The sequence below is a fragment of the Myodes glareolus genome, chromosome 17, assembly GCF_982192425.1.
Source record: "Myodes glareolus chromosome 17, mMyoGla1.1, whole genome shotgun sequence".
NCBI classification, from domain to species: Eukaryota; Metazoa; Chordata; class Mammalia; order Rodentia; family Cricetidae; genus Myodes; species Myodes glareolus.
In genome coordinates, this window is record NC_142042.1 from 34,405,029 (window position 1) to 34,417,370 (window position 12,342).

The 12,342-nt window shown below is 43.6% G+C and overlaps 1 protein-coding gene across 1 annotated transcript in view; it reads right to left on the minus strand.

Moving 5' to 3' along the window:
- The window catches only part of Sec24d (SEC24 homolog D, COPII component), an 86,984-nt gene that overhangs the window by 26,662 nt on the left and 47,980 nt on the right, over nt 1-12,342 (minus strand). The window contains exons 9-11 of the mRNA XM_085677755.2: nt 9,563-9,701; nt 7,023-7,138; nt 2,001-2,125 (exon numbers count right to left, since the gene is read on the minus strand). Of these exons, the coding sequence (XP_085533881.2) occupies nt 2,001-2,125; nt 7,023-7,138; nt 9,563-9,701 (380 nt within the window). The remainder of the gene's footprint in view (nt 1-2,000; nt 2,126-7,022; nt 7,139-9,562; nt 9,702-12,342) is intronic.

The window sequence follows — 12,342 nt, forward strand, 5'->3', positions numbered from 1 at the left end:
CAAACAGAAAAGAAGGGGTTTCTCTTTTCCGAAAATTCAGAACATTCTAGAGCACCAAGCACACGCAGACTTCTTTGCAGAGATCGTGTAAAACATGCCACCTGCTTTAGTACAAGAAGAGCAATCAAATTGATGGGACAGTCTTACCATAAAACAGAAAAAAAAAAAAGCTGCATATACGCAGAGACCAAAACAAATTTCAGACAGAAAGCAACCAGGTGGTTTTTGTGTTTTCAAACGAAGACAGTTGGCTTGACAACACAGAGTTTAGAGAGATTTGATAGCGTTATAGAGTAACCAGCTGTAACCTTCGACTTTTCTCTCTTGTCTTCTGCCAAAGTCACACATGTGCTTCAGCGGGAGCGGGTACAGCGAGAACAACAGAATGTGTGATTTCAGATCTGAGACCAAACGCTGCACGCTTCGCGCCGATGTTCCCGGTAAGGAACACGGTGTTTGTGGAGTGACTTGGTGAAGGCAGTTTAGCCTGACTCGGTGGGAGACAAGAAAAAGGAGAACCTGTTTTCAGAAACTGGAGTGGTTTCTTATAAACTAACCCTTTCCTATCGACTAACCGTAAAATCCAGATTTGAATTTAAGACGGCCCATGGGCGAGTTCCGTGTGAAGTGCATGGCATCTAGCCAAAAACCAATCCTTCCCAAGGCTCTCAATAACACGAGGCAAAGCAGTCTCAGGGCATATGGGCCTTTGCTTGCCATCTGCAGCTGGCTCCCTCTCACGTTTCACCTCGGGCCAGTCTGAAGTCCCCTCAGTGTTTTCCAAACATTCCCACTGTTTTCCAAACCATCTCCACAATATTATGAGTGCTGCTTAACAGATACAAACAGAACTGCTCGTGGGAGGTCCAGAGCCTGCTCATCTTAGCTTCTCATACACAAAGCATCAGTTGTGTGTGTGTGTGGGGGGGTTACAGAGGAGCGAGCATTCAAAGGCCACAAAGCACTGTGGCTGAGGAATCCCTCCTCACCCAAATGCCCCCATCCAGAACAGATGTTGCCCTGTGTGCTCAGCAAAGAGGAGGTGAAAGGTATGGGGTGCACAGCATGTCCTGGCCTCCCTATGCGCTATGCATGGCCTCTTGGCAGATGACAACACCCCCCTACCCCAGTCTCCATGCTTGGCACCAGCTCATGTTCCATACAGTTAGCTTGTGCACAGAGACAACTGGACCTCACCATGATTTTAGTCTCAGTGGCGAACAGAGAGAACAATGAAAGGACACTACCAACTACTTCCTGCCGTTTCTTTCCAATCTCTCTTTAAGGGTTTTATTTACATAAAAACGATTTTTGTGCACCCCTCTCTGACCTTTTAAAGCAAGTCTGTTTTTAATTCTTCCAAATGCAATGTAAGGTATACGTGTACACAATTATACCTCATGGGTAAAACTACCACCAATTTTATTTCCACTTTCGTCTACAGCAGGTAGTGTGCCAGCTAGCCTTTTAAAGCCGTCTGCCGCGGGCGAGGTCATCAGGACAGGGTCTAGGCACCTGTTGGGCTGCAGGTCAATGAAGAGCTGCTTCCTTTCCTTCCAAGTGCTGCTTGCTGGAATGATAGAGAGAGGCTTGCCTCACGCTGCTAAGCCAGGGCACATAGGAGGCAGGAAGGGGTTTGCTGGCATCACAAGGGCAGAAGGGGCTTTGGCTAAAAAGATTCCGTCCCTTCCTACAACTGCTCCGTTTTCTGGGACCCTCTGAACTCTGCCACTCTCAGCAACCACCAGCTTTCATGAAATACTCTTGCAACGTTTCCCCATATACTTATTACTGGAATTGTCCTTGCAGTTTATAAACTATTTTGAGACGTTTCATTTATCTATCATTGTTTTTCTTTATACAAATATCCACTCTGACATTCCGAATATTCGGAAGAACGGTGACTAGCTATAGTGTTCAGATTAGCAAATGATATTAACCGGCCAGTCGGTACCAGCTCAGTCACACAGCATCTCACAGAAGAAGAGCAGTTCTCTTACTTGGGCAGTCTCTGCAGCACGGTCTTCAGTTCATCACATATGAGCTTGACCAGTCCATTCTTTATGTTACTGTACGAGACATCGATCATGAAGATGAAGGCTGGTGGGTTGGGAGGCTTATTCTTCTGCAGGGAGGCAAAGGTCACACAAGTAGATACAAACTAAGTATATTTCACAATCAAACACAAACAGACTCTAAGGCCAATCAGATGCTTCAGTCAATACTTAGGATATAACCTCTGTGGATCAATAACTTTCTAGGAAACTCAGTCCCTGCTATAAAAACAAATAAAAGAAGCCACTTATTCTCCAGGTTATGACAGGAACTTTCCACTATATTAACAGAGGGAGTATTGGGTCAGCCTTTGAGGCAGCAAGCTCTCTTATAGGAGGAAATGCATCTGGGGATCTGAAAAGGAATGTTCAAAAGGAGTACAATCGAAAATTAACATTTTTGGAAACTGGAACCAAGCTTCATTAACTGGGAGATCATGATTCAGGTCTCTCACCACTTCCTTTGGTTTTAGACATGTGGTTTTTTTGTTTTGTTTTGGAAGCAAGGTCTTGAGGCTGGCCTCAAGCGCAGTTCATTCTCTTGCCTAAGCCTCTGCACTGCTGGGATTACAGGAACATCTATACCAACACACTCAGCTGCAGATATGGAAGTGTCTATTAAGATTAACTGCATACCTTAAAATATACATTATAAAATACTTTCCAAACTTACTTTGTGTTTGTGGTAAAGAAAAATGGCCCTTTCCCTATGTCTATGCAGCAGTTACTGTAACATAAAGCAGCTGTTATGAAATTGGGCCCTCGCTGTTTCCCAATCTGGCTGGTGTCCAAATAGCTCATAAGGAAGTGATCCTTCAGCTGGGGTTTATAAAATGTTTAGAAAAGAAAGCCACAGGCACATATCATCAGTGACCTCCACTCGAGAATAAAGACCCAAGACCAACATTTATTCAGCTTATGGTGAAGTGTAAAAATGTTCTGAAATTAAAATATATTTTAATTTTATCATCTTATCTTATCAATTATTAGATGATAAGAGTTATAAATGATCTCATCGATCTGGTCTGTATCTACTGTAATAGACATAATACTGTTCTAATAAATATCCCATTTCAAATAAAAACATATACTAACTCAGTCTGAAAAGTTACTTTTCCATTTCCAAAATCAGAACAGCCAAGGAATGAGGAAAATCTGCTGGTGTGTTTGTGAGGATTTCTTCTCAATTCCCAAGTCCCTTCTCCTCTATTCCATAATATAGATGAGACCAGATAAAAATAGAAACCATTCTCATTAATAAAGCAACACCTCTCGGTGACTTTATTAATTGTATCTTATTTATTATCCTTATACTCTCTCATACAATTCCCCATAAGTCATTCCTCGCTGACCTGCCTGTCTCTCTAAAAATCCTTCATTCAGTCAGACTTACTTGTTTTCACCATGTGTGTAGTTAACGTGTCATTCCTCCACACTACACTGCCTTTGTTTCTTTCCGTGACAGCACCACATGACAGCTTGAGGCTGAAGCTGTACTTGACCTGTTTCCCTCAGACATTTAAAAAGAAACTGTTCCCGGGGCCCCTAGCTCTTTCGCACAGACCCTCTCAGTCTTCCATTCTAGCCAGCGTGTGCACATATGTGCATGCGTGTGTGTGCGCATGCGTGGACATGCGTGCATGCGTGTTTGCGTGCATGTGCATGTGTGTGTGCGCGTGTGTGGGCGTGCTGCGTGCGTGTGTGTGTGTGTGTGTATGTGCATGGCAGCAGAAATCAGTGGAAACCACTGCCTCCCCACTTTCCATTATCCCCACCCCACTAAAGTAACATAAGCTCTCAACAGCTTGTCCACCCACACTCTCTATAAAACTTCCTTTACAATGTGTACAAAACTCTAAAACCCCAAAGACACAATGCTAACCCAGTAGGAAATAAAGGGACAGATTTGTCTCAAAATACTTCTTCAATTTACTTCTCATTCCCAATACGCATTCTCTCAATTTAAGTGGCTGCCATTTCCAAAATATTGCCTACACAGCATCACACACACACACACACACACACACACAGAACCTGAGCCAGGACAGTAGTAAATATGTTTTATTTGATACAGCGTTTTAAAAACACTTGAATTCTTATGAGGTTTTGAAGAAAATGGAGTACACTCTCCAGCAATCTTGGTGCTTACAATGGGTCCACATCGGTCCCCAGCAGTCTCTTCAGAGCTCCCGAGCAGAAGTGACTGGGCTGCCCCTGTGACCCACTTCTGGTCACTCTGCAGTTTCTCCCTCCACAGGCGGTTCTCTGCTTGTGTTGTATCTTCTCATTATTACTATTAGTTACTTTTGTTTGTTTTCTGGGTTTTGTTTTGCTTTTGTTTTGTTTTTACAGGGCCCCACTAGCTCCAGCTGTCCTGGAACTCACTATGTAGACCAGGATGGCTGTGAACTCACAGAGCTCCATCTGCTTCTGCCTCCCAGGTTCTGGGATTTGAGGTGAGTGTGAGCCCGGCTATCTGCTCCTGGCTGAACTCACTCATGCCACTTCCCGATACACACCTTTCTGACCATGCTCTCCTCCAGCTTTGACCATTCGTCCTTCACAGTGTAGCATACTCAGGGTCATACTGTGACCAGACATGCTTCTTAGGCATAGCCTTTGAACTTATTTATTATATTGCTGGTTTGGGGCAATTCTTACAGTACAAAGATGAATTGTTTGGACATTCAAGTTATCTAAGATATATCAAAATGAATTAAAAAGGCCCTGCATTCTTATTGAGGAAGAAAAGCTGATGGTAGATTTGCTCTTCCTCAGGGAAACTTCATACTGATTTTGCAAAACACTTGTCCACACGCTTCATGGTGTGCTGACAGGGGAGGTAAGGCTCTGACCCCACAGACATGGGCTCAGGGTGGCACCATCACCTTCTACACATTTGATCTGCAACTGAAGCTCTCTCACCTGTCCCTATACAACGTGGCACACAACACAACACTGTAGAAATGTCACAAATCAAACTGAGACCCCAACGTGCCAGAATCTAGGAGGAGGACACACATGCAAAAACATAGATATCACAGGGGGAACAGATAAAACTAAGATGTCCTCTAAGTTTGATGAAGAAAAAGAAGCACCCGTTGGAACGAATAAACGGGGACACCTGCTCATAATGCACTTCCATCTAGTCAGGAAGCAGAGAATAAGTAGGCATTTTTCCAGACAGGAGTCATACACCCATGATGGGTCAGGAGAAAGACACCCTCTTATCTTTACTATATAAAGGCAGAGCTGATAAGTCAGTCTCTGTGTTGAGGATTCATACAGTGGCAGACAGCTCCGTGAGGGCAGCATAGTGTCTCACAGCCAGTGACTTGATAAGGAAAGTTAATTTTGTTATCTTTTTCTTCTTTAAGAAAGAACCCATTTATTAATTATGGCTCTCAGTGTCTGTGCTGCAGGGTTATATTTAGGAAATGGTCTCCTGTGCCAATGTGTTCAAGTGTGCTCCCACTTTCTCTTCTGTGAGGTTCAGTGTGGTTGGTCTTATGTTGAGGTCTTTGAGCCATTTGGACTCGTGCATGGGTCCAGACCTGAACAGAGAACTCTCAACAGACGAATCTAAAATGACTGAAAGACACTGAAGGAAATGGTCAACATCCTTAGCCATCAGAGAAATGCAAATCAAAACAACTCTGAGATTCCATCTTTCACCTGTAAGAATGAGCAAAACCAAAAACATTGATGACAGCTTCTGCTGAAGAAAATGGAGGGTAAGGGGAATACTCCTGCATTGCTGGCGGGAGTGCAAACTTGTACAGCCACTTTAGATTTAAGTATGGCCATTTCTCAGAAAATTAGGAAACAACCTACCTCAAGAACCAGCAACACAGCTATTGGGTATATACCCAAAGGATGCTCAATCACACGTACTACAAGGACATGTGCTCAACTATGTACACAGCAGTGTTGTTTGTCAAAGCCAGAACTGGAAACAACCTAAATGCCCCGCAACTGAAGAATGGATATAAAAAAAAAAGTGTGGTGCATTTACACAATGGAGTACTATACAGTGGAAAAAATAATGACATCTTGAAATTTGAGGGCGAATGGATTGATCTAGAAAACACCATATTGAGTGAGGTAACCCAGACCCAGAAAGACAAATATAATATGTACTCACTCATAAGTGGCTTTTAGGCATAAAGCATGAAAAACCAGCCTACAATTCACAACCCCAGAGAACCTAGACAACAAAGAGGACCCTAAGAGAGACAAACATGGATCTATGCTACACGGGAAGTAGAAAAAGAAAAGATCTGAGTAAATCAGGAGCATGGGGATCACGGGAGATGGTAGAAGGGTAGAGGAAGGAAGAAGGGAAGAGAGCAGAGAAAAACATACAGCTCAATAAAAACAATAAAAAGAAAAAGAAAGAACCCAAAGAAGTTTATGGGAGGTAGTCAAATGAGTATCAGAGTTACACACTAAAGTAAGGAAGCCCGCAGTTCTCTAAGCATACTGGTTAAGCTTCTGTCTTGGTAGAGAAATCACTAACAAACCAAAAGAGCCAGAGACCTGGGTGGAATTAAATTACTGCATTAAGAAGCAAACAACATCTGGAAGAGGCGCCATTTGCCATTCACCTTAGCATTCATTCGGGAGTTCAAGGTCATCTTCAGCCACACAGCAGGGTCAAGGACCAAACTAAGGGAGACCCTGTCTCAGAAACCAAATCAAAACAAACAAAAGAACAGGATCCCCTCTCTCAAACAGACAAAACGGAATTGTTTCCTATTTCTATACCACACTTCTAAGCTTGATTACCCCAGGAGACAGCTCAGCCACTGAACCATGCTAACGAGTCAGGTTGGATCTGTGTCTGAGGCATTTCTACAAGCCCCAGGAGATGCTCTGTCTGTGAACCATGTCATGTCTTTACATATGGAAGTTGTTCAGTGAAACTCACATTCGACATAGAAATGCTTACGTCCTGGCAACACTCACCCTGCAGTAATCCAACGTAGCCACATATTCATAGGATCCCAGCGACAGCTCCGGCTTCTCATAGTGATCCACTCGCCTTCCAATGTGGTCCAGATGTTGGAAATAGAATGGAGGGACTAAGGAAAGCAAACCAGGGCAGAAAATCCTTTTTTTTTTTCACAAGAAGACAACCCAAGAAAGTCTCAGATTTTATTATAGAAGAAAGGAGTTAGGATCAGGAACACAAGTTGTTCTCAGTATCACTGTGAGACCATGTCTTAGAAACATGTGAAAAATGAGTTCTCTCTTTTAAGGTCACTGACTTTTTGACTCTTGTATATGTTGTAAGTCATTATGATTATGATTATGTCTTTTAATTATGTTCGTAACAGTTTTGCCATATATAAGCTTTGATATTTTTATAATCAAGTCAATCTTCCTGGAATTCTATCTATAGAACTATAAAATTTTATACATACTTTTCATCAGTGTTGATTGCTTCATTACTCAGCATAACGTATTACTACATTTTAATCATGAAATATTTTATCCATATAGAAAACAGCAGACCACAATATTCACATTCATGTTACAGGAATGAAAGCTTTGTTAAAAACCTCTCGATCATAGACAAGTTATTGATGGCAAAGGACATTTATAATTTTGGGAATTCCAGAGAAAAGTGCGGTCGTTTCCAAGCTAACACACCCAAGAATCTGCCTCCACTAACTCACCTCTCTTCTATAAATTTAATTTTCTATTTGGATTTTTAACGTAGCTGACGGAGACTAATGCTGACTATCAGGATTATCCTATCCACTATAATCTTTATTACACCTTAATTAAGAAATGTCCTCAGCGCTGGGCTTTCACACGCTGATCTGCTAGCGGCCGGCCCTCCTCATGTGGAAGATTACTGTATTAGGGAAAGACTGTACCCGAAAGATCTCAGTGGAAGTCTAATTTGATTCAAATGTCTCAGGAGGTTACTTCTAGCGAGGTTCTGGAAGCCACCCAAAGGCAGAGCAAGAGTTATGACTCACACGCTCCACACTTGGACAAATATGGCTCGGAGTCTCTGCTCAAAAGAGCTCCTGTAGCCTGGTGATAGCCAGAGAAGGCTGCGAAACTTCTGTTAGGAGAACATGGGAAAGCTACCAATGTTTTCAAGTATTTTGCTAAGAACAGCATCCCCCTCTGTAAAAACCACAAAAGCAGTACCCTTTGGGTTGAAACCAAAGGAGTCTCTATATTCAGATGTGAACATGCGAATTATAACAGGATTATTTTTCTAAAGTCAGATTTTAAAAAAAAACACAGAAGTTTCAGAGTCTATGTTCTTATCATCTCATGACTATTTCCTTTAGGAGTGAACTCTATAAAGTTTATATTTACATATTTGACTCTGAACTTGGCAAATTCAACATCTTGAAAAGATTACAGAAGACGAAGACGACAGTCTCTGTCAGTAAAGTCAAATAAACCAGGGGCCATGATAGTGACTGGTTACGTGTAGGTGTCATGCCGATTTCTGGGCTGTCTGGCTTACGATACGTGGAATGGTACTTTCTATACAGCATAATGTATAATTCATTCACACATCTCCATATAACGTGATTTTTTAAAATTAATTTGACATAATAAAATTACATTAAATATTAACATTTAATATTATCTGCCACATATCCTCAATCGAACTCGAGTCACACCATAAATTATGCTCTGCCACAGAATCTCTTTCTCTCCTGGTTTCTGTGTGCGCGTGAGTGTGTGTGTGCACGTGCGTGTGTGTATGTATGTGCGTGTGTGTGTGCATGTGTCTGTGTGTAGCTACACGTGTGTGGGGGTCCACCTCAGGCAGTATTCCTCAGGAGCTGGCCACCTTGTTACTTGAGACAGGGTTTCTCACTGGAACTTGGAGCTTGACCATTTGGCTAGGCTGGCCAGCCAGGGAGCCATAGGGATTCTCCCTTTTCAACCCCACAGCACTATGCTCTGATTGCGTCTCATGTGGGTGCTGAGGACCAAACTCAGGCCCTCGTGTTTGTGGACAAGCGCTTTATCCATGGGCTCTCTCTGTAGTGGCCTCCCGCACAGTCTGACATCAACATTAGCGGATTTACAAGAGGATGAAACGAAAAACACACCCAAAAGGCATCATCGTATGCCCCTTCCTCCTGAAAAATTCAACATTTATATCAGAAGAGGAAAGTCCTTGGTTATATGAGCTTTTCCGAAATACCATGAATTCAAGAACAACCCCAGGCAGTGGGGCACTGTGGGTCCCAGGAGACACAGGTCCACCATTACACACTTCAGTTTCACGCAAAGCAATAGCACAATTTCCATGTGGGACTCCTGCAACTACATACAGTTAACAGGGACCTAGTTCCATTAGTAATGGCTTCTGTTTAGGGACGCTACCATTAGTGCCATCTAGAAAAAAAAATTTAAAAAAAAACAAAACAAAACAAGAGCTGTCTTCCCTAAGCTAAGGCATCTAATACTTCATATTTTTAAGTAAAAAGCTTCTACAAAGTGCTCTAAATGGCACCATTTACCATCATTCACACAGCTGCAAAATCCACACTGATAGCGCCTCCCGCCTTCAATGAACTGCATGAACGGGCACATGTAGGCTTTGCACCGGTTGCACCGCACTGGTCCGCTCTCGCCATGGTTGACCAAGTACAAGGGGGTCTAGAAGAAGGAAGAACATGAAATGAATTGGGAGCACGGAGATTCTGGGTACTATCAAAACCCCCCACTAGGACTCACTGAGAAACCCTTACTGAGCATTTACCAGGACCGTGAAGATTTCTCCCAGACCACTGGTGAATTCAAGGATTATGACACACTCCACCACACCCAGACAAAGATTCATCTAGACGTATATATCACTAACAAGCATATCTCACTTGCAAGAACATATTAACACCTGCACATCGATGTCAATATGTGTATGCATGATTACCTGTCTCTGTGTGAAAAGATAATAAATAAAAAATAATAATGTAAATAGTTCATTAAGCTTATGTGAAAATGTTCCCAATGCCTATAGCACGCATCCTGCTAAGCAGGGCACACTCCAAACAGAATAAGATGGGTCTTGTAAGAGTCTAGTGTGTATGGCAGCATGTTGTTCATGTAGCTTACAAATGACTTCTTCTAACATGAAACTATTTGGACTAGAGAGATGACTCAGAGGTTAAGAGCACTTTGCTCTAGAGGACCCAGTTCCAATTCCTAGTGCCACCATGGCTGTTCGCAACCATCCATAACTCCAGTTCCAGGAGATCTGATGCCCTCTTTTGACCTCCATGGGCACCAAGCACACTTATGATACACATACATACATACATGTAGATAAAGCACCCACACATAAAGTGAATCCATTTAACAAAGCATTTGTTAAAATGAAACTATTTGAAAAATATGCAAGAAGGGCCACTTATTTAAGGCTGGAGGCTGATTATACTTTTTGTTACTTCATTAAATGACAAAACTTCATAGTAGCCTTAGTGTGACCGGCCATGTTTGACAGACTGGAAAAAAAAAATACTTGATTCAGATGCATCTTTCTCATCAACACAACATAGAAAGCCAGACTAGATTGAAGGTAAAGAGGCCCAGAATCAGGACTCTGCTTGTTTCTTAATGGTCCAGCTTTTGTAATAAAACCACAAAGACCCTTCTTGCTTTTATAAACCTGTTTAAAAGAAAACACCTTCAGAAACCCCTGAGAGCTGAGGAGCTGCTCATGTCAATTAAAAAATTTAAAGATAAAGTTACAAATAAAGAAGATACTTTTTATGGAGGCCTGAAGAACAGGGGACCATCAGGTGGGGTGAGGGAGCATCAGGTGAGGGAGCATCAGGTAGGGATGAGGGAGCATCAGGTGGGGATGAGGGACCATCAGGTGGGGTGAGGGACCATCAGGTGGGGATGAGGGACCATCAGGTGGGGTGAGGGACCATCAGGTGGGGTGAGGGACCATCAGGTGGGGTGAGGGATCATCAGGTGAGGGATCATCAGGTGGGGATGAGGGACCATCAGGTGAGGGACCATCAGGTGAGGGACCATCAGGTGGGGCGAGGGAGCATCAGGCGGGGTGAGGGACCATTAGGTGGGGTGGGGGGCCATAAGGCGGGGTGAGGGACCATCAGGTGAGGTGGGGGGGCATAAGGCGGGGTGAGGGACCATCAGGTGGGGTGAGGGCTCACCAGGTGGGGTGAGGGACCATCAAGTGGGGTGGGGGACCATCAGGTGGGGTGGGAGGCCATCAGGTGGGGTGGGGAACCATCAAGTGGGGTGGGGGGCCATAAGGCGGGGTGAGGGAGCATCAGGCGGGGTGAGGGAGCATCAGGTGAGGGACCATCAGGTGTGGTGGGGGACCATCAGGTGTGGTGGGGGCTCACCAGGTGGGGTGGGGGACCATCAGGTGGGGTGGGGGACCATAAGGCCAGTTTCTCCCAGAGGTTTAGAAAACCCAGTCCCGGTGCTTGTGTTTGCCTTTGTCAGATGTTCAGAGCGAAAGCCGACCCACTGCTGGGGTTTCAGAAATGGGCTGTGAGGTCTCGGAACAGTGGGAGAGGAGGAAAGGTGGGAGGGGAGGAGGAGTTGTTGAGACAAGGATTAACGTGAGCATGCAGAGACATGTTCTTGGCACAGAGGGCTGGGGAAATGGAGCTGCCATTGTTTCTATCCAGAATAACTTTATCTCTCTAAAAAGCACTTAGCACATGAAAAACTGTCTTTAATGGGGGGGGGGGGGTTAGAGCTGGGTAGTATGAAATGTACTCGGGTTTCTGAAGGCCAACTTCTTAGTTACTGCAAAATGTGCTCATAAAAATGACCTAGAGGACAGAAAATCTACCTTCCAGGAGACTTTAATATGGCTATGAACTAGTGGTTAAAAGCTGAGAGGCATTTTTAAGCATCTAGGGATTTGCTTCAAACCTGCCCATGGATGTACACAGTAGTGTTTTCATATATACCTTTTGTCTGAAAGACAAACTGGTCCGAGTTTGCTTTTTTTAGTTAGAAGCAATAAAACATGATCTAGGGACCGGCCTGAGTGGGAAGATGCAGTCCCCAAACAAAAGGCCCCGAACAAGTCAGGGGAGCGAGAACCAAAGGCAGAACAAATGGCATTGGCCAGGCCACTGCTTCCGGGGCCTGTGTTTACTCTCTGTAACCAGACAACAGTTTCTGAAGCTAAACAAGGAAGAATTCTGTAATTTGCCTTGACCATGGCCAAGTTCTACTTTTTTCAGCCTTTTGTTTCCAAAGACTTCAAAGACTACAATCAGTTCCCTGAAGTGCTTTAGAAACAATTACG